At 38.2% G+C, this 24,310-nt stretch overlaps 1 protein-coding gene across 2 annotated transcripts in view; it reads right to left on the reverse strand.

Moving 5' to 3' along the window:
• The window catches only part of LOC125459215 (synaptotagmin-7-like), a 637,664-nt gene that overhangs the window by 28,689 nt on the left and 584,665 nt on the right, over nucleotides 1–24,310 (reverse strand). For both annotated transcript variants that reach the window (XM_059652015.1, XM_048545304.2), the window contains 2 exons: nucleotides 10,040–10,304; nucleotides 4,408–4,577 (listed from right to left, as the gene is read on the reverse strand). In XM_059652015.1, coding sequence (XP_059507998.1) covers nucleotides 4,408–4,577; nucleotides 10,040–10,304 — 435 coding nt within the window. The remainder of the gene's footprint in view (nucleotides 1–4,407; nucleotides 4,578–10,039; nucleotides 10,305–24,310) is intronic.

Here is a 24,310-nt window from a genome sequence, read left to right on the forward strand (position 1 = left end):
TGCCAATTGGCACGTGGTTCGGGCAGTAATCCAGAGATTATGACACTTGAGGACCTGTACTTAATTTCCTTCCTAGTGCTTGATAGTCCCTGAACAGGTCCTCTACCCTAGCTTTGCCTGTGTTGTTAGTCCCAACGTGGACTAAGACTGGATTCTCCCCCTCCCGCTCCAATATCCTTTCAAGCCGGTCGGAGATGTCCTGCACCCTGGCACTGGGCAGGGAACACACCATGAGGGACTCCCGATCCGTCTTGCATAGGATACTATCTGTCCCTAATTATAGGATCCCCTATAACAACTACCTGTCTTTTTGCTCCCCCCTCTTGAATGGCCTTCTGCACATTGGTGCCGTGGTCAGCTGGCTCATCCTGTCCACAGTCCTTTCCCTCATCCGTACAGGGAGCAAGAATCTCATACCTGTTGGACAAGGTCACACCTACTTATATAGCAATGACTTGCGTTCCCAACAGCCTCTCTGCTCCAACCTCACTTCCACTCAGCTCCTGCCACTCTCTGCTGTAAAATGACTGCTGGTTTCAAGGTAAGTGCTTAAATAGCAATCACTTGTCTTCCAATACTGCAAAAGCTACGGGCCCTGACAAAATTCCGGCAACAGTACTGAAGACTTGTGCTCCAGCGTTTGCCACTCCCTTAGCCAAATTCTTCCAGTACAGTTACAACACTGGCATCTACCCAACAATGTGGAAAATTGCTTAGGTGTATCCTGGACAGAAAAAACAGGACAAATCCGACCTGGCAAATTCTACCCCATCAGTCTACTCTTGATCAATAAAATGATGGATGGTGTCATCAACACTGCTACTAAGTAGCACCTGCTTAGCAATAATCTGCTCAGGGACACCCAGTTTGGGTTCCATCAGGGTCACTCAGCTCCTCACCTCATTACAGCCTTGGTTCAGACATAGACAAAAGAGCTGAATTCTAGGGGAGAGGTGAGAGTTACAGCTCTTAACATCAAGGCTGCATTTGACATCAAGAAGCCCAAAAAAAATTGGAATCAATGGGTATCGGGGACAAAATCTTGGGGGTAGTGACCACAGCACGGTAGAATTTCAAATTCCCTTTGAAGGAGAGTGACTCAGGTCTAAAACCAACTGAAAGAAGGACAATTACAGAGCTATGAAGAAAGACTTGTCTAAAGTAGGCTGGGAAAATAAACTAAGGGGAAAGTCAGGGATGAGCAGTAGCAGACATTTAAACAGATACTTCATAATACTCAGCAAAAATTTATTCCAGGCAAAAAGAAAAACTTGATGTCAAGGACGACCTATCCCATGCTTAACAAAGGCTGTCAAGGAGAATATCAAATCAAAAAGAAAGGCATTCAAAGCAGTCTTAATTATTTATTATCTATATTAATGACTTGGGGGCAGAGCATAATGCATACAAATTTTCTTATGATACAAAATAAATGGAAGGGCACGTTGTGATGAAGACATAAGTATTCTGGACAGCGAAATAGATAGATTGAGTGAGAATGCACAAACTTGACAGATCATAGAATCCCTACAGAATGGAAGCAGGCCACTTGGCCTATCAAGTCCACATCGCTGCTACAAAGAGCATCCTACCCAGATCCACCCCATCCCTGTAACACTGCACTTCCTAGCTAATCCACGTAGCCTGTACATCCCTGGACTTTACGGGCAATTTAGCATGGCCAATCCATCCAATCCTGCACATCTTTTGACTGTGGGAGGAAACTGGAGCATTTGAAGGAAAACCACATAGACACAGGGAGAATGTGGAAACTCCACACAGTCACCTAAAGCTGGATTGGAACCTGAGTCCCTGGTGCTGTGAAGCAGCAGTGCTTATCACTAAGCTACTATGCCATCCACAGTGACGTCCAAACTCCTAGACTAAATGGTCTCAGCATTGAAGGCACGGGTGTTAAACACTTTGTAACCAACCTGTCTAGCTGTGATATGCAAATTTCAAAGGATTATATACCAGAACTCCTACATCTCTTTATTCTACAACACTACTCAGAGAGCCCCTACCACTGTATAAATTCTGCTTTTGTTTGTTTTATCAAAATGCAATACCTCGCATTTATCCAAATTAAACTCCATCTGCCTGTTCTCAGTCCATTATCCTAACTGATTGAGATCTCTTTGCAATCTTAGATAACCTTCATTGTCCCAAATATCACTAATTTTGGTGTCATCTGCAAACTGATCAACTATGCCTCCTGAATTCTCATCCAGTCCAAAAAACAACCCTTCACCACCACCCTTAGTCTCCTACTGTAATGCCAATTTTGTATCCAATTGGCAAACTCACTCCGAATCCTGCGCATGGTCTGTATCCCTCAGTTCCCAGCCTTTTCATTTGTCGAAGTGCCTCTTATTGTCTCTGCTTGCGGGAAGTTACAGGCACCTAACACCCTTTGTATGAAAAACATTCTGCGCACATGTTTTTTTAAACTTATGCGCTCTCATTTTAAACCTATGCCTGCTAGTATTTGATGTTTCCACCCCATGAAAAAGATTCCAAACATCCACCCTATCCATGCCTCTCACAGTTTTATATATTTCTATCTGATCGCCCCTCAGCATTCAATGCTCTAGCAAAAACAATCCAAGTTTGTCCAACCTCTCTTTATAGCTAACACACTCCAATCCTGGTAAACATCCTTTACGATCTCTCCAAAGCCTCCACATCCTTATAGTTTAGAGAGCAGAACTACATGCAGTACTTAAAATGTGGACCAACTAAAGTTCTACACAGCTACAACATGACTTACCAACTTTTACATTCAATGCTGAGTAATGAAGGCAAATCCATACCACATGCCTTCTTTGCCACTTTATCTACATGGGTTCCCACTTTCGGGAAGTTACGGACTTGCAGAACATGATCCTTCTCTATTTCAATGCTCCTAAGGGTCTTGCCATTTACTCTATACTTTCTTCTTGCAATTCACCTCCCAAGATGCATCACCTCACTCCTTTCATCATTAAATTTTACAGCCTTTTCTCCACCTAACCTTCCAACTGGTCTATTGCTTATCATATCCTTTGATAACCTTCCTCACAATCCTCAACTTGACAATTTTCTAAATCACTGGAAGTATTTAAAGAAGTAGATAGAGTTGTGAAATATTCAGGGTGGTAAGGTGTATGAAGAAGTGGTACAAAAGAGGATTTAAGTCATGATTTTGTAGAATAGCGGGGTAGAAGTGAAGAGTTGAATGGTCTACTCCTGCTCTTATTTCCTACACTCTAATGTTATTATTTCTATAATCTCCTTCAACCTCATAACTCTTTGACCTGTGCTAGCCTCTGGTATATTCTCCAACCATATTTGTTCCACCATTGCTGGGCATGCCAGAGCTTCTATGAAATGTAGGCAAATCACACATGGTTCAGTTGGTGGTACTTTCCTCTTGAAGGCATAAGGTTCTTGGTTCAACTCCCAATCTAAGCACATTTCTGTTTTGTTGGAACTTTCTGTGTAGAAATTAGCTAGTATATTCCCTACAATGTGCTTCATAAAACACTTCATTGACAGTGAAGTACTTTGGGGCATCTGAAGGCCATGAAATCCACTGTATAAATGCAAGACTGACCTTTTTGATAATATGCATTATCTAAAGGCAATTAAATTAATTTGATCATGACCAAAAATGTAGTTGTCCTGTAATTTAGTTTGCGTGATGTACAAAAATCAGACACTATCTCAGATTCCTTAACCACTGGCAGCTATTTTGCAATCAAGTTACAATATCTTGGTATGAAAATACCACATATTTCATGTTTCTAGTTATTTTCATTACTTGTGTGCAACTGGGAGATTTTTTTTGTGAAACACATCAAGCTTTTCTCAATTCCTGGTCATATGCCACTGATCACTGATCACCATTTCATAACAATGTGTGTGGGCACTGGAAAGAGTGCAGGCAGAATAAACAAGTTTGTTCCCCCCCCCGTGTCTATCAATTCCCCAAGCCCTGCAAGCCTTCAAGAAATCTGCACGGCTTCACATTGACACCTTATGCATCTTGAATTTTAAATATTGTACTATTGGTGACCATCTGCCTATGCCTTTCGCTCTGGAATTCCTTCCTAAACCTCTCTGCCTCTCTCCAGAAGATGATCCTTAAAAGCCACCTGTTTGTCGCAGCTTTTGCGTCAGCTTTCCTAATATAACAGTCAAGTGGCTTTATGTCGCAGTGTTAATGTAATATATTATTACAATGGATATGTATTCAAAGAAACTGAGCTTAAAGGACACAACCTTAATTATTAAAAATAAAGTTATTAAGAGGAACATATTTACTGAATATTTGAAGTTTTCAATACAAAAATTACTGAGACTATAGTTGCCATCTGTGCCAAAAGCTGCAAAAAATAATATGAAGGAAAATTGAATATTACTTACACTTCCATCACTACATGGCTTTAGTTCTTTCCAGAATGTCTGTGTCTGTGTCAGGTCCACCTTGTTTAGAGGTAATGACACCTCTCCAATAGGATCATTTCGACTGAAACGATCATAGTCCAGGACTTGAAGATACAGCACTCGCTGAACCACTTTTTCATAAGGGAAACCTAAGGACAGAGAAGCAAAATAAACAGTTTCATCCAGTGTTTGTCTAGTAACGTTTTTCTGAACCATTTCCAATGCATTTGCAGCCTACCTTAAATAAAGTGACTAATGCGGTGTACGTACTCATGATGCAATTTCAACAATGCCCAAGATGATTGAAGCATAGACTCTCAACTTTTATGTTCAATAATATTTACAATAATATTCTTTCAGGTTTCATAATTATTTGTTGTACCTGCATGCTAGCCTTTTGCAGTTCCTCTATGTTTAGAGCTCTGCAATTTCTCACTTTTTAGATGATGTGCTTCTTTTTATTCTTCCTGCGAAAGTCAACAATTTCATACTTTCCCATATTATAGTCACTGATTTGTCATTATGTCTAGTACAGGCTCCAGCTCAAACCTGACTGTCCAACTGTTAGCATTGAAGTGAAAACAGAGTTAATAAAATGAATAAGCCAATTATTTCAACAGTGTACCTTTTCCATTAAAAGGATATTCACAGAAGCTACTCAATTTGCAAACAGTTGCTACAGATGTATTTTTAAATCTGGATCACAGTGGCATCCAGAAGATCCCGTGTTTTTCAATACCTGTTCTGCCTTGCCAACTTTATAGCGTCCTATTTAAATTATTTATTATATAGTTAATTAATTATGAAATAAATTAACTCCCTTCTCAATACCACTTCCAGTGCTAATTTAAATAGAATCTAACAAACATTACCACGTAGGAATAAGATAAGTAATGAAATTAATAGAGATAACACGGTGTGAAGCTGGATGAACACAGCAGGCCAAGCAGCATCAGAGGAGCAGGAAAGCTTGACGTTTCGGGTCGAGACCCTTTTTCTGAAGAAGGGTCTTGACCCAAAACATCAAACTTTCCTGCTCTTCTGAAACTGCTTGGCCTGCTGTGTTCATCCAGCTTCAAACCATGTTATCTCAGATTCTTCAGCATTGGCAGTTCCTACTATCTCTAATGAAATAACTAGTTTTTTTTTAAAGTTTCCTTCTATTAGAATCTTCCAAATAATTCTAAGCAACATAATTACAGTTGTTTAAAATAATGACATTCTTCTTAATTTCAGTACTTTGTACAGTCCCTGGCAGTTGTTATTCACCACCAAGCAATTGACAATTTCCTGGTCACTTTTTTTAAACTCAGGTATTTATCCTCCTGATTAATTCCCACAGTTCTGCGTCTCCTCTTTTTTCCCCAGCCAAACCTTATGATTTTCCTCAGATATCACTGCTCACTATTTATTTCAAAGTGCTTCCTACTCTCTGCCTGAGGTATTGCTTGAACTGATGGCTCATTGACTTTGTTGAAACTAACTGCAAACAGCTCTGAAATGAATTTTGTCTGTACCCAGTGGCTTTTCCCAAGTTCAACCTTCTTTTTCCTCCAAATAATGTGGGGTATGCGTGCTGATTACACATTCTGGGTTGCTGGTCAAAACTGCTGATTGTTTGAGACATACAGGCAGCATCTTTTTTTAAATCATCTATTCAATCTAATTATACCCTTGTGATCAGAAAAGGCTCATGTCTCCAAACTGCAAAAAGAAGTCAGGTGACTTGGGTTGGTCTTATTTCCAGCTTTATTATCAAACTTTTAACATGTGAAATGAATTTGGGGCTCAGAAAAGTCCCCACTATTCATGGACGTGATACACGTGACAAAATATTTTTTAAAAGTTTGAAATCAATCTTCCAGCTGTTTAAAAACTTACAAATAAAATATGTTCAAATGGTTTTCATCCAAATGCCATGTGAGAAGCTACTTAAGGTATAAGATTAATTAGTCCAACTTGCCAACCTTTATTCAGAGAAGCGCAAAGGCACAAAAATCTGGAAGCCAGCATTTTTACACAACATATTCTGTCTGCCAAACTTCTGTCTACTCCCTTAATCAATCTATATCCCTTTGCGGACTCCTTACGTCATCTGCAAAACATACTTTTCTACCTTGTGGTACCACCAAATTTAACAATTATACATTGGAGAGGTTTTTCCCACGATTCCCATTGACTTCAATTGTACTGGGGCTCCTTAATGCCACACATGCACAAAAGATGCCTTGGAGTCAAGGACAGCCACTCTGATTTCACCTCTGGAATCCAGCTGTTTAGCTGATGTTTGAACCAAGCTGTAATGATGTCAAGGAGGCTTTGTGTCGAACACCTCTGCTTGGTTCGCAATAAACAACTGCACCTCCCAGTCGCGAACCATTTTAACTTCCCTTCCCATTCCTCAGATGACATGTCCATCATGGGCCTCCTGCAGTGCCACAATGATGCCACCCGAAGGTTGCAGGAACAGCAACTCATATTCCACTTGGGAACCCTGCAGCCCAATGGTATCAATGTGGACTTCACAAGCTTCAAAATCTCCCCTTCCCCCACCGCATCCCAAAACCAGTCCAGCTCGTCCCCTCCCCCCACTGCACCACACAACCAGCCTAGCTCATCCCCTCCCCCCACAGCATCCCAAAACTAGCCCAGCTTGTCCCCGCCTCCCTAACCTGTTCTTCCTCTCACCTATCCCTTCCTCTCACTTCAAGCCGCACCTCCATTTCCTACCTACTAACCTCATCCTGCCTCCTTGACCTGTCCGTCTTCCCTGGACTGACCTATCCCCTCCCTAACTCCCCACCTATACTCTCCTCTCCACCTATCTTCTTTTCTTTCCATCTTCGGTCCGCCTCCCCCTCGCTCCCTATTTATTCCAGAACCCTCTCCCCATCCCACTGTCTGATGAAGGGTCTAGGCCCGAAACGTCAGCTCTTGTACTCCTGAGATGCTGCTTGGCCTGCTGTGTTCATCTAGCTTCACATTTTGGTATCTTGCTTTGTTCTAGAGTTTGTTTCCGCACAAATGACTGAAGTCACCTTAAGATGGTTCTGTTGTCATCACTTATGGGAAATAAACTAATCATATGTTACAGTGCCAATTATACACCATCTATTAGTTTTAGATAATATTGAACCAAATAGGCATTGGAACATTAAATGCAGAGTTCTACAGACAGGAAAGGTCTGCTCCTGATCAGTTGCATTCTGTGCTCCTGGTTGGAATGTGACTGCAGATGAGTTGGCAGGATTAAACTCAGAAGACACATTTCCCACTCGTTGACTGGCTGTAAAGTCTGCTAACAGTCATCATCTAGGTTTACACACAAAGAAATTTCACTTGGATTTTTTTTCCCCCTGAAGAAGGGTCTAGGCCCAAAACGTCAGCTTTCCTGCTCCTCTGATGCTGCTTGCCCTGCTGTGTTCATCCAGATCTACACCTTGTTATCTCACTTGGATAAGTAGTTGGCACACGAGTAGTTGCATCTTTACAACAGATATCATCAGTAGGAAAGAAGGGAAGATCAATAATGATCACAGTGTGTGGACAAGGGGAGGATGGAGGCAACACCAATTGGACAAGTATTTTGTAATTTTTTAATAATCCGTGTTATATCTTGTTGAGTGGTCAGTTTGCTGTGTGGAAATACTTTTCTGTAGAAAGGCTTAATACACTTGTTTGAAATTATTAAGATAGAGTGTTAGAAGTTCACTATTGCATTGCAATATGCTTGGGCTAAAATGTATCAGATAATTGAGGCCTATCAAATATCAGTGCAATATTCATAGTTTGCCATTGGGTGTCAGTAACACATTATATTTTCAAATAATGCTGAAGTTAACTGCAGATAAAACAACAGCTCTGCATCGATCAGCACCTGCTGAAATCCATACTGGATTCCTCAAAGTTGGATGCTGGAACCAAAACGGAAATTTATTAGACAGCCCTTGATGTAACACTGCTGATCATTCAATTTCTTCAATATTGACTCCCACAAAAAACAAGCATGATTTCCTATGAGGCCTGGAGTTCCACAACACTATAACACTCAGCTCCAACAAGGTTCAGTTTCCTGTATATTACTGAACAGAGAGAGTTGTCGCTCATGTTTTTTATCTGGATAAATAGTCGGAAAATCAATTCTGATTGATCAAGGCATTGTCATGGAGAAAGCAACAGGATACTGAACGTATCCTTATAAGTCAAAAAGAAGACAGAAGGTTTGATTGAATTTGTAGTTTTTGCTTTACCCAAGAATTGGGAAGCTTGTGTTTGCCCTGATGAGTGCAAGGTAAAAAGCAGCATCTCTCTTTTCAGCAATATTTAAGTTCTGTAGTATCAAACAACAGTATCCTGCATATATTATGAGAAACTATGGTTTTCCCCTTTTCCAGTCCCAAGGTTTGAATCACAAACAGAAAATTAAGCCCAGATTTTGAACAATAGGGCAAGGTCCAGCAGCCAAATCAAGCTGAGCCCAGTAACCTTAGGCCCGAGAGATTTTAACCCCTTGAGTTTGTCTGTTAAAGCCAGAATATTGTGTTTTTGTTGGATCATTTTAGAATTTTTTCCATGGGAAACAAAATCTCCATTATGACAACAAGCTGTTTTTGATTAATTCAAAATCATCTACCCATGAAGAATCTCACCAAATTGTTGCCTTTTCTTAAATAAAACAAAGCTCATAGAACTACTGGTGCAGTGGTAGAGTTCCTACCCCTCGATCAGGAGGCCTAGGTTTAAGGCCCACCTGCTCTAGAGAGGTGTAATAACATCTCTGAACAGGTTGATAAGGAAAAATAGAACAGCCTCATCAACAAGCTTATAACTCCTGCTACAACACTCATTCCAAACATCAGACTCCACCACTTTAAAATCCTGTACACAACTTCTGTCCAGCCTTTCTGAATTCCTATTTTTTTTCCCCAAAGTTGACGCACTTGAAACTTTTCACCACAGTGAATAATTTATCTGGATCAACTTTATCAATTTTCTTCATTATCTTTAAGATTTCAGACAGATCCCTTTATGCTTTTGTTCAGCAAATACAAGTCTAGCCCCAGTCATCCATTTAACTAAATCAGACTAATGATTAATGGGCTTCCTGTGCCCATACTCTCATATTCTTCTAAATTCCACATTTCTAGCATCTTGGTTTCATTATCACTTCACAACCTGGGCCACTAGCAGGATCATTACGGTAACCACTGCATGAATCAAACTTCACATTATCTGTTATTTCTGAGAGGTGCAATTTCCCTGAGAGATTCAAATGACAATTGTATATCATTTCTCTCTTGCAGTTCTTGAACTCAACAACTCTTCCTGCATATTCATTATGTTGTGCATAAATGATTTGAACCATTTCATTACATTATAACCTCCCAGGTGTCAATTAGATGTCGCATAAATTGTCTGATGTAGTCACTTGTAAACAGCCGACAGGGAAAACACTCTCCAGATTAAATTAGTGCAAGACACGTTATTTGGGAAGATTGATCCCACAGATTCCCAGCCACAACATCATGGCTCACCCAAATGAAGAAACAGTGAAACAACCGACAATGAACTGAGAAAATGAGCAACTTTTAGCAATATTAATCAACCTCACCTTCAAACAGGAACGTCTCATTCCAATGCGGATTTAAATTCTTTCTTTTCACCTTTGTCTCCAGTTTGTGTTTCTTGTCAGGTAGCAGATAGATTTTAACAAATGGGTCGCTCGTGCCACTAAAGTCCTTCGCTGGCAACTCTACTGCTTTCATTATTTTTACGGTGAAAGTAGATTCCTGGAAATTGTAGCCGACGCTGAATTGAATCCGGCCCAGGTTTTCACGTGAGCTTCCCTCATGGTCATCCTCAGAACCCGGTGACAGCTGGAAAAAAGAAATTACAAATTCTTCTGAAAATGATAAGGTTTGGAAAACCTGTTCTGCTTATAGAGTCTCAGAAGATTCTGAATTCCGAATAGGCTTTTGTAGGTTCCTAAACAAATCATATGACTCATTGAAAGGGATTGCAAAGGGTTCTTCATGTGGCTCTATCAGAATTTGTTTGAAAACACTGTGAAGCTACTTGGGAAATTTTAGTATTGTGATGATTTATAAATGGTAGTTGCTGTTCTATAAAAGTTACTTTTTGAATATGTAGCTCTTATTTTCATTTCTGCAAATGCCGTCTATCGGTTTTCAACTATATTATTCATGAGATAGAACCACAAAGAATTGCAGCAATAAAAGTAATCACGTGAGTTAACACAGTCTCAGTACAATCCACAATGGATGAGTCCACAATACAAAGCTGAATCATGCTGATTTATTGTCTTATGCCTAGTGGTCACACATTCCTGATACTGGAAAACATGACACTGCTGCAATGTGAATAGGCGAGGCAGAGTCAAATTGCAAGGGCAGATTGGATAAAGTTTTTCATCCAACCGTTCTTTACTTGATATGGGGTTGCTTTGAAATTGACATTGGATGCCTGAGGTGGAAAGTACTCCAATCCTTATTACTAGTATCTCCAGCTTCGTAAGTACAAATATTCATGAAAAAAATGATAAAACATGTGAGCCATTTTGTGCTGTCTTTAGAGATGAGTAGAACAAAAGGGGTAAGTTAGCTGGTTTTGTGATGCAGAGTGATGCCAATAGTTGGGTTCGATGGATTCAATTCCTGTACTGGCTGAGGTTACCATGAAGAACTCTTCTCCTCTCACCTGAGGCATGATGATCCTCAGGTTAAACTACCACTAGTTATCTTTCTCTAATGACAGAGCCAGCTTTATGATCTGGCAAGATTATGGTGACCACCTTTATTAGAATAGATCACATGCAGAAATAATGGGCCAGCTTTCATGTTTCATGTTCAGACAAACTCTTGTTTGTGAAAGAAAGGAGCTCCACTATTCTGAGACGCAATTCCGATCTGGGCTTCCTGAGAAATATGGAGCCGCACTTCCATTGTGATAATTCTTTTATAGCGAAGAACTGTCAGAGGAAGGCAGACAACAACTCCTTTCCACAGCAGTCAGCTGTCATATTCTGAAATTTAAAAATCCTGACAGCCCTTTGACAGCTGCTTTAAGTACATCAAAGTGTGGTTTTAGGGTGTGAGAAGTAGGACACCAGTAGGGTGAATATTAAGTTGCCACATTGCCAATGGGCAGATAGGTACGGTGCCAGATGACTATCGGGATTATTCAAACTCAGATTGGTTACCATAACTCAGAATGAAAGAGATTTACACTAACGTATGTTATCAAATGTTAAGACTAGCCTTGATCACTTTAATCAACAGAGATGCTTACGAGGCAGCTAATCTTGGAAATTTAAATTGTATACAAAGTTGTTATGATCCCATTGAGAGATAGTACATTCCTACTTAAAGTTGTCCTGTAACATATTGTGCTATCCTTTGCAGCTACATTTAGAGTTCACTTCACTATCAATGAATTTTACTAGGGGTGAAGATGAACTCTGACCAAGATATAAATTGCCTGATGACGAACGGAGACCAAGTTGGTGATGCATGTTTTTACAGTCAATTAGATAAGCAGAGACTAACAGAGGATTAAGAAGTTTCAGTGGTACCTGGAATAATTATTAAACAATGACGAAATTAATGCACTTGTGATATAAGAGAGAGATGAGGCTGTTAACTTGAGTTTGAAAAGTACAGAGAGCTCAAAAACATTGATTGGATAGTCAACTAAACCTATATAAAAAGACAGTGACTGGCACAAGATGGAATGGAATTAGAGATAAATATATCTGTGATGTTTCTGGACGGCACTTGTGGTGCAGTAGTAGCATGCATACCTTTGAGCCAGGAGGCCTGAGTCCAAAATACCTACCTGTAATATTTCTTTTAGTGAAGAAATCTATTCCAAATGTGATTTATATATATTTTAATATGATTTGTTTAAGAGTTTGGATTTTGATCTTTGATCAGGAAAGGCTTTTAATGATCAATTTTAAGTATTTTTGTAGCCAGAGGGAGACAATTCTCTTAGGCGAATGGGAAAATTATTTACATTGGGAGAGTTTTACAAGTCAAAAGAATCAACAATTGGCATCAGGCTTCAGTTAGAAGAATCTGGAAAATTTATAGCTTAGTGGAAACATTCATTGCTTGACAGAACCATTTCGTATTGAGTTTGCAGAAGTCATGGTTGAAGGAAGATGTGTAAAATAGTTTCTCCTGACAAAAGGAAACAGTTTAGGACCATTTAGAAATAGGTTACTTCACTAAAGGATACATAGAAACTAGCAGCAAGAGTAGGTCATTTGGTCGTTTGACCTCTGCATTCAATAAATTCATGGCTGATCTTCCATCGCTAGCTATATTCCTGTTTTCTTTCCATTCTCCTTGATGTACTTGACATCCAGTGACTTTCATGAATTAATCTCCTTGAATATATTCAGTGACCTTATCTCCACAGCCTTCTGTCATAGTGATTTCCATAGGGTGATAACCACCAAGTGAAGAAATCTTGTCTTACCAATCTTAAATGTCTACCCCATGACCTGAAACTATGATCCCTAGTTCAAAACTTCCCAACCAAGGGAATTGTTCGCTTGGTGCCTGGTCAGTCCAACTCTCTAAGAATTTTATATGTTTGATCAAATCCCCTCTCATTCTTCTGAACTGTAGTGAACACAGGCCAAGGTGAACCAGTCTCTCCTTGAATGAGAGTCCTCCCATCCCCACTATCACTTTAATGAGCCTCTGCTGCACTCTTTCTATGGCAAGTATCCACTCTTAAATACAGAGGTCAAAGCTGCACACAATACTGCAAGTACTGGTCTCACCCAGGCCCTGTAATTACTACAGTAAGGCATCCCTTCTTCTGAATTCAAATCCACTTGCAATGGAGACCAAAATATCATATGCCTTTCTAATTCCTTGTTGCACCTGCCTGTTTATTTCATCAACTGGTGTACAAGGAAATGCAGATCCCTTTGTATCCACATTTCCTAATTTATCATATTTAGTTAATATCTGTCATTTGCTTGTTACACTAAAATGTATAATTTCATGTTTATTCACGTTACGCTGCTTCTGCCAGACGGTGCCTGCCCAACTCTTTCTCTAAATTCTTTGTCTGTTTACATTTCATGTTCTTTTAATTCTAACTCCATCTCTTTGTCCTTCTTCTCTAATTCAAGCCTTTTTTTCATTATTTCTATATGTATTTTAGCTAATTTCTTCAGTGACATCCCAATTTCAGGTTTCCTTCCTTCCAATTCGAAACATTGGAAAATCACATGAAGCAGCTCATCCTTACAAAGTCCTTCTTTTATTTCTACCTTCAGTTTATTTGCTAAGTTCAACTTCTGTAAAAGATTCAAATAATCCATATTATATTTTGTACTTCTAGAAACTCCAAGTAATAAATTTCACCACGATGGAGTTCATTTATAAGAACCACTATGCACCCGTTACTTCAAAAGGAATGAGAAAGATCCCTTTTGAATCCACTGCTTTCAAATCCTGCTAAACAGCACCTCCAGTGGTTAAAAATCCAGCTGAAACTATTACTGAACAAGTCAGATTCCAGTTGCAATCTAGCTTTTTAGTGTTTTTTTGTTTGGTTTTAAGGCCACAGTCTTTCACTAAAACACAAGAATGCAGTGCTGCAGATTTTGTTCAACATGAAAATAGATGTTCATTAAGCAAATAAGATGAAACAAAATAAATTAAGTTATTTAGGCATAACACATGTTTAACAATTTGAAACACACTGTAAAATACAATCCCATTCAGTTCAGCAGCACTCCATTACAGAACTCTCACCAGAGAAAATTCCCTTACCTATCACATAGGTCTAACCTGATGGATATTTCAATTTCTGGTCCTGAGAAATCTATAACCTATTCCTTGAGACTCCATACAACCGAGTTTGAACCTTTTCGGCTTTAGATAATCTGAAACTTTAAAAATAAGTTAAACCAAATTAAATAACGTAAATCTAAGAGATTGAGAGGAGGATGCAAGGAGGCTTCAGGACAATTGAAGCAAGTTGAGTGTCTGAGTAAATACATGGTGAACGAAGAAAGATGGAAGAGATATTCGTTTGAAAGGACCATCAGGAGATATGAAAGTGGGGGAAAAAAACTGCATCTGAAAGTGGAATAAAGAGGTTAAAATGCCTCAGTTGTTAAAACAACTGGACATACCAAAGACAATTGCTGGTAGTTGAGTGGAATACTAATTTCAATTGTAGAAGTAGCTAAGGAATCTTTTAGTCAGGGGCAAGGGGAAAGCGAATTGGTCATTAGTGAATCAGATGCGTTTTTCCTGACAGTGGATTAATGGTGATCTTTTGACTCTTAATTCCAGATATAATTGAATTAAATTTCCAACATCTGTTGTGGCAGGATTTGAATGCATGTCCCCAGAACATGACTTGGGTTTCAGAATTTACCGTCCACTGATAATGAGACCATCAGCTCAGCCCTACTGTAAGTGATTGCATTTTACTGTGTTGCATATTCTTCTGACATAAACTAGCCTGTAGCTTATAGCCAAAACCATGGTCTATAAGTGCAATTATTCCAGTAACAAAGTCTAAAACACAGGAAGAGGATATGTGTCATTATGGAGGAATTTTATTAGTCCCTTGGTGGCACATTTAAAGACAAGGCAGCAAGCAAAATCTAAGAGTAAAAGCATTGTGCAGGATCCTCAACATAATGCTTGCCTACTTTTCCTGGAAGCATTCTGATGAAGTGTCACTTGACCAGAAATGTTAACTTGGGTTCTTTCTATAAGATGCTGCCAGATCTGCTGAGCTTTTCCAGCAATTTCTGTTTTCGTTTCCTGGAAGCAACTCCTGTACAGTAGCAGAAACCTGCTGTCAGTTGCACTGAGAAGCTAATTAAGCTTGTTGGGTGGGGAACCTCGAGAAGTACCTCAAAGCCTGAAGCAGTGGACCACTATAGAATCATATAATCTCTACTGTGGGGGAGTTGGCCATTCAGCCCATTGTGTCCACACCCTCCCCTCTGAACATCATTCTACCCAGACCCACCCCCACTACCCTATCCCTGTAACTCTGCTTTCCACATGGCTAATCCACCTAGCCTGCACATCCCTGGATACTATGGGCAATTTAGCATGGCTAATCCACCTGACCTGCACATCTTTAAGCTGTGGGAGGAAACTGCAACACCTGGAGGAAATCCACACAGACATGGGGAGGATGTCTGTGTGGAGTTTGCACAGTTGCCAGAGGGTGGAATTGAACTTGAATCCCTGGCACTGCAAGGCAGCAGTGTTAACCACTGAGCCACCATTTGGCCCTAATTTGTTTGCTGCTCGGAGGCAACCAGTAGCTGGTCCAGTTCCTTATGCCCTGAGGTAGAAATTTCCAGTCAATTTCTGACATAATGCCTTATAAATCCTTCAACTCTGTACCTATTGATTGCCATTGGGCATGCTGTTCACGTATCAATCCCACTGCTGGGAAAACAGCCTGGGGATGGGATAGTGGCAGCACATCGGCCAGACGCACCAATTTCCACACCTGCCCATATCTGCACTATCCTCCGCTGAGGTCTAAAACTCTTCCTGCAAGGATGCAATAGCAGACTGGCAGTTGTTGCTGGACTTAAAAGTAAAATACTGATGTAAATTAGAACAAAACAGTTTAATTAGAAACGTGATGCAATGTTTGTACCTAATGATACTCTTATATTTACAATCATGAGATTATGCACCGATGAAGTTTATTTTTAGCTTTATCTTGTCAGAAAGCACTGGAAAAGTTCTCTCTCCTCCCCTAGGCATGCAGCGATCACTATGTTTGAAGATATGTCATGGATACTACTGGGTAGCCTGAATATTCAATAAATGTCTTCCACTACTATTGTAAAAAGATGACAAGATGTAAACAACAAGAACACTGTGATGGAGGTTTTACTTTTTCGATCACTGCAATACTTATTACTTCTTTCTCTATAATTATAATATTTAAAGGCAATCTTTACAACAAACACCAGAAAAAAAATAATTGCATGAGCTGATCCAATTCTCAATTTAGCAATCTCAGTATAGAGGCTATAAATAGAGTAAATCTCTATGACAAAAGGAAGAGACTGGGGCATGTATTGTTAATACTCTGGGAGTTTTCACAGCTGAGTTATGAGAAACTGTTAAATTGCTTGTTTTGCAGAATTATTTTTATTTTGTAAACTAACAAAAAGAAGTTCTAAACTGATAAGGGGAAAAAGAAACTTTTCACATTCACAGCTCCTTAGTACTACTCTCAAAAGATTAATTTGTTTTAAGTGCAAATGATTTATTTTGGAAAGCAGTGATTCCTCAGTGAAAGGTGCCATCAAAAACAACAAAACTGCTATTATGTGAAGACACACATAGATTATTTAAAATTTAACTATAATTAACTCACTTTAATAACAAACGTATTAGATAACAGCATGATATAGTGGGGCATGCATATATCAGATTTATAGATTAAATGGTGACTCATATATAGTGTCAACAGAATTGTAATCATGCTGTGCAATATTTGTATCAAACTATTTTACACATTCAAATTAAATTCCTTTGTGCACTACAGTAATGATGGGGTTAGTCCACACAGCACAAACAGAGTTTTTGTTTATGTATTTTCAGTCTTGGCCCATAATAATATCTCTGAACATGTTGATTAGAAAACATCAACAATTAACACTGAAGAATATTTTGTATTTAATCTGTTCAGGATGCTATTACATACCTCTGGAGCAGGTGGGACTTCAACACAGGCTGCCTGTCTCAGCTGTAGGGACACAACCAGTGTACCTGAAGAACCCTTTCAATACTGAAACCTATTAGAATAGAATAGAATCCCTACAGTATAGAAGAAAGTCATTCAGCCCATCAAGTCCACACCAACTCTCTGAAGAGCATCCCACACAGATTCCACCCTGTAGCCCTGCATTTTCCATGGTTAATCTACCTAGCCTGTGGGCAATTAAACATGGCCAATCCACCTAACCTTTGGACTGTGGGAAGAAACTGGGGCACCCGACATAAATCCACGCAGACGCGGGGAGACTGTGCAAACTCCTCGCAGACAGTCACCCAAGGCTGGAATCAAACCTAGGTCCCGAATGCTGTGAGGCAACAATGTGAACCATTGAGCCACAGTCTCCCCCCCCCCACCCCCATCAATTCAACCAAAACTGAGAATCAAATCTAGACATTTTTTAAGCCACCTGTATGTTTTTGCCCCACAACAAAAAGTGGAATTATCAATTTAGCCATCAGGGGCGTTGATCTGAAATGGTTTTAAACAATAAATCAATCCAGAGCTTTTTCTTAATCTTGACCCATCATTAGTAACAAAATTGCTTGTAGCTATTGGGAATTGTTATGTTGACTTTGGACTAAGGCCTTTTTTAAATTAAAGAAAAAGGAGGAGAATATTTGATAAGAGGAGTAATTAAACAATAGTTATTCGGGTACAAAACCATATCTATTAAAAAAAACTCTGAATAAGTCTTAGACAGGTTATAAAACCCTACAGTTCTAATAGAAATAGAAAATGTTTTCAAATTACTTTCACTCTAAGATTTCCCTAGCACACAAATATTCTCTATTGACATCTCCAAGATGGGGAAAAGCTGAAATCATTTTAGTCATGATTTTATTTACACCTGGGCGGACAACGGATGAGCTGAAGTGAGCTGAGCAAATCTGAAAACAACTTTTGGTACAGGGTAAGAAGACGTTTAACAACATTAACCTCCAGGATAAGACCTAACATCACCTCAGATATAGTGGGTAAATATTGTATTGTAATGTGTGAAGATCATAATACATAGGCATAGGCTGTTCAGTCTCTTAAGACTGCACATCATTTAATACCATCATTCCTGATTTGATTGTGACCTTAATTCCATTTTCCGACCAGTCCCACTCTGCTCTCAAAACTCTTAACTCCCTTGATGATCAAAAATTTGTAAAACTCAGGTTTTGAATACTTTCAATGACTCAGCCTCAAATGCTCTCGGGGGAAAAGAATTTCAAAGTATATCAACACTCCAAGTTTCTCCTTATTTACATCTTAAATTGGAAACATTTTTAAAACTGTGCCCCTAGTTCCAGACTTCCCCACAGGGGGGAATATCCTTCCAGCATCCAGTCAAGTCTCCCAGAATCACATTCACTTTAATCAGATTATCTCTCAATCTTCTACACTAAAATGGGTACAATTCTAATCTGCTCAACACCTTCTTCCCAGGAACTACCATCCAAACCTTTTCTGAACAATTTTCCATGCAATTCTAGAGACTAAAACTATGTACAAACTCCAAATGCTATTTCACCACAGCTCTGTACAGCTCTAGCAACACTGAGCCAGTTAAGTTCCATTCTCCTTGCAATTAAAACCAAAATCCCATTTACCTTCTCAATCACTAGCTACAGCTGCATACTAACAAATGGGCTGCATATGGTATGCACACACCAGAATACCTAGATCCTTCTAAAGCCAACTCTCTCCGTTTAAATAATATTCTGTTTTCCCATTCTTTCTGCTTTAGTGGACAAGCCTATATTGTCCCAAATTATACTCCATCTGCCAATTTTCGTAAATCTAACTAAATTTACCTATAAGCCATCTGCAAACCTTTCCTAATCTCTTTTGAACTTGTTTTCCTATAGCATCTTGTGTCATCAATAAATTTAGCCAGCAAGTACTCAGTCTCTTCGTCCATGTCACGAGTATAGATACATAATAGTTGAGGCATACTTGTGGCATTCCTTTAGTTACAGTTCGTCAATCCCAAAATAGCCTATTTATCTTGACTCTCTGCTTCCTGTATACATGTTAATATGTCACCCAAACAGCATGTGCACCATATGTGGCATATATGTATATACCATTTGGAAATCTAAATGCATTACATTTACTGGGTTCCCAGTTTCAATCCAGCTCATTACTTTCTCAAAACATTCTAATAAACCAGTCAAACAAGATTACCTTTTTCACAAATCTATGCTGACTCTGTTGACTGAACCATAGAATCTAAGTGTCCCAAGTTTTGGCTTCAGACAAACTGGTAACTAAAGTAAAAAAGGTCTCATGTTTATGGAGAGGACACAAACTCAGTGATCGTAACTGAAAATCTTGATTTGTAAATAAAGGTGAAGACAGGATTGTAATATCCACGCTACGGATAATGAATGACCCATAGAAATTACTGTCTGTGCTCACACAACAATGATACATATATCTAAAAATAATCAATAGGAGGAGGAATGGTTTTAGAGGATAGTCAAGCAGCCAATGTAATTCCTACATTCAATAAGGAATTGGTTTTAACTCAATTATAAAGCAGTTATCTTAAAGTCAGTTGAAGAAAAAATGAGAAACCTTGCTACATCAGATCTGGTAACAAAACACTTAACAAACGTAAGCATGCATTTTCAGAACATCAACTTAATTGAATTGTTTGAAGAGAAACTGGAGAGAGTAGAAATGCATGGGATCTTATATCATTTCATTGCTAAGATGCTACACATAGGGACTTACGAGAAATGTCAAATTAAATGGAGTTAACATGAAACCAGCAGCAGAATGGTTTGAAAGAAATATAGCTACAGCAGTTAAAAAACACTTCTTGATCCAAAAGGAAGTCAGTAATGATGTCCTACAAAGATCTTGGTTGGGATCCTTGTGATTTACTACATTCATAAATGACTGTAACTCAGATATTCAAGATGTTATGTCATAAAGTACATAGCATGCCAAACTGGGGAACGGATAATAATGTGTAAAACTACACCAAAATCGAGGAAGACTTCAGCAGTCCTACAGTGATCAGATGTGGTAAATTGAATCTAAATGTCAAAGAATGAGGTGGATCACTTTGCTAAGAAAAGTAAGAGGTCTTTCACTTTGAAACACAAGAAACTAAATGGGATAGAGCCAACATGGAGTGTAAAATCATACAGACCAGTTGAGCTGAACAGCCTATTATTGTAATAGAGATGGTAGGGACTGCAGATGCTGGAGAATCTGAGCCTATTTCTGTACTCTACATTTTAAGATTAATACATAAATCACTAAATTAGCAACAAGTTACATACAAACTAAACAACCAAATTAATTTGTAGAGTTAATGTAATATTTATAAAGAACCTTGGTTAGCTCAAACTTGGTAGTGCTGAATGCAGTTCTGTTCTTCAGGCTAAATATCAAATATTGGAGAAAATGTTAACAATGAAAATTTCAGACTTTAAAGGATACAACTTTGGAAATATTGAGTAAGTTGGGACATTTACTCTGAAAATAAGTTTAAGAGGTAACGGTAACCTGATGGCGGTCTTTAAAATTGTGAAATGGTACAGTAGATTGAAGAAATTACGCAGAAATTGTTTCCACTTACGGAGGAGTCCAGAACAAGGGGGCATACATCTCAGATAGTTACAGGTGAAGTAAAGAAGTTTAAGAGGAACTTCTTTACATACAAAGTAGAGGAGTGGAACTCACTACGACATCAACTATTTTAAGTAAATATCAGTGATAGATTTTTAAGAGCGTAGATTTTTGAGCATACACAATAGAGTGGTAAATAAAGGCACATGGGAGTAATTGGGAAAAAAAATGAGTTAGAGGAGGCTTGTATAGAATGTAAACACTATCACAGATTGTTTGAACTGAATGGCCCATTTTTATACAGAAGATACAATTTCCAATGTACCAGTTTGATCCTGTAGTTTCTGAATGTTGATCCAGCTGGAGCAATCTTGTTTACTAAAGTGCAGAATGAGTATGTGCTCAGTCCAGCATCAAAGACATACAAATTCCCATGACACCAGATTAAACATCAGCAAGAAAACTGAAAGAAGGTATATAGGCTGAGATTCTTATTTAGGTTACAGCAATCAGCTCAGTTTCAATTCTAAGAAATGTCAAAATCCAGACTAATCCCTTTTTTGATAAGAAATTTCCAACAAAACAAACTCTACCAAACTGAGTATCTGACAATATTTGTAATCCCAAAGCAATTTTGTACGTCATCTACTCCTTGATTCTTGAAGGTATTTAGTGAATTATTTTGTTTGATGCTAGATAGTAAATTGGAGATTATTCAAAGAACTGCTGCTTTTGACATTGTCAGCTCCACTAAATCTATCTTTAGTTCTTTTACCTTGCATTATGATCTCTTTTGTATTTTTATTCTATGACAGATCATCCTATTTATTCCTTAAATTCATTCCCTTTACCTCTTTCCTTGACTTTTACATCTTAGAATTGTTTGAGTTCTCATGAACAGTCATTAATACAAACTCTATTAAATTTGTTTCCCACTCCATGTTTCCACGATCTTTGTTTTATTTATTTCACATTTTAAACATCTGTACTGTTTTGCTTTTGTTCAAACAGGCATAATTTCAAATAAAGTTCAATTTTGATTGAGCCTGGACATTCCAATCATCTCATAGCCTATGTCAAAATATCTGTGTACATGTACAAAGTGAGGGTCTGAAATTAGGCCAAAAATAATTCACTGCCTGCTATCCACTCATGTTTATATATGCTCTATGATATTCAAACATTAATATTTCATTTTGATTTTGCATATCAGAGATATTGCATGTAACGGGTAGCACAACAAGGTCATCACAGTTGTTCAGATAATATGTAGTTCGAAATAAAATTATACAACACACAGAGCCATTAAAAAAAATTAACACAAAGGAGCATATTCAGCCCATTATCTTAGTGCTGTTGGTAGTTTGGTCAGCGTGATCTACAATAATTCCATATCCATATAAACGTTTTCAAGGACTTAGTTAAATACTTCATAAATGTTTTTGCTGACTGGGTTTAAAAGCCAAATATGTTAATACTCGCAAACAAATGTCTAAGAAAATATTTCACCTAGTCTCTCATGTAGTGGTCCTGATATGACTGACCAGGAGAAATATTATTAACTACCTGTGTACCCCTTCCAAGATTCTGATTGCTTCTTATGGATTTTTTCAGAAAACAACTATTGTTTTATTGAGTATCTCATCATAGTCACTTCAGCTAGAAAATCAAATCTACTTTGCAATTCCAATCTTCCAACTCCCATATGTTGTCACTACAGTTCTAAGGGCTCACATTCTGTGGGATACTTTGGGCAGGATTTCTTACATAACTTTGAGGGAAATGGATTTAGGATGGTTTAATCCCTAGATCAGTAGTACCATTAAATGTGAAGTTAGTAAGTCAATAATGAAGATGGAAAGCAGGGTTGGCATGCACTGGTAGACAGAATTAAAGAGCATCAGTGTAATCTTGGAAAACACATAATACTTTGTATAAATAAGGTTCAATGCCTAGAAACATGTTTTACAATTGCTATAAACTGCCACATACTACAAGCAGCGTGCATTCTATAGAATCTGGAAGGGTCGCAGTGAGTTGAAAAACTACAGATGTGGTATCCCTACTCAAGAAAGGAAAGAGGCTGAAAGCTATTAACCAATCGCTTAATGTGTCTTTGGTAAAACATGGAATTCACTATTAAGTAGCAAATAATCATGTACGAAACAATAATACAGTGGAACAGAATCAGGATGGATTTGTGAAAGGAAAATCATGATAGACAAATTTATTATAGTTCTTTCAGGGTGGAACAAATATGGTGCATAAAGGGCTACCAGCAAATTTAACATATTTGGATTTCCCAAAGGCATTCAATAAGGTATCACATAAAAGGTTACCACAAAAATTTAAGAAGAGTTGAGAAGAAATAAGGGATTAAGACGGACAGAACTGACAAAATGTAAATTTTTTAAAAAAGTTTAAAATCTCCAAAAATTAAAACCAATAGGAATGAGACTCCAGACCTGCAGAAGTAACAAAGAGGCTAAATGCTTGTAATCATTCTTGATTCATAATTAAAAGATGTTGCATCATTAAGACAAGGATAACTTCTGTGGTATGGTTAATTCATATCTACAGCACAAGCACAGCAACTTCACACCATTCAATGCATGTCAGTGAAGAAGTAGACAGCAGAATGTCATTTTTGCCACGCTAATGGCACAGCACCACAACTCAGGAAGAAACATTTGGATATTTGAGTTTAACCACACATTTTCCCTTCATCTATAGCTGTTATACTATTATTTGTGCAATGATAACAAGTGCTGTTAACCTTTGTTATTTTAATGAGAAACACATCCCAGTATTTCTTAATAGTCCACGGATGTAGAAATTTAAGTTCTCTTAACACAGTATTCACTTTGCTCATAATTCCTGTGTTTATATATTTTAGCTTTAAGTATAAACTCACTACCACTACTACCTGTATTCATCAATAATATAGATTCTCAAAACATGAAGAGATTACATATTGATTCAATAGTATATTCCAAAAGCCATCCTGATATGATGAGGGATTTATTTAATTGGGGTATATAAATCGGGGGAAAATGTGCATTTAACATTGATATTTTGCAGTATATGTAATCTCAGAAACAGACTGATTACATTGTATCTTATTTTAGTTTGATTTATATCCTTGGTTTTGAGTCCTGGCTCATTATATTAAAAGCAGTAGGGCACCAAAGTGGGATTTCAAGAATAAACGCCACTGCATGGAAAGTATTTATAAATGGAGCTCTATTAAATGTGGAACATGTTACAATATTACTGTGGCTGTAACACAGTTTCTTCCAGATTGTAAAAATGAGTTGTGACCTGGATGTTGCCTGAAACAATTCTTGTTTGATTGAATACACAAGCCTGAAATGACATACAAAATAGACAGATCTCTGCCCATGGTGTCTCATAGGTCAGAACAGTTCTCAAAGAAAACTTGAGGGCAAAAATCTTAATCTTTCACATTCTCAGTACTGTAAGTATGTGT

Source organism: Stegostoma tigrinum, chromosome 17 (assembly GCF_030684315.1).
Source record: "Stegostoma tigrinum isolate sSteTig4 chromosome 17, sSteTig4.hap1, whole genome shotgun sequence".
NCBI lineage: Eukaryota > Metazoa > Chordata > Chondrichthyes > Orectolobiformes > Stegostomatidae > Stegostoma > Stegostoma tigrinum.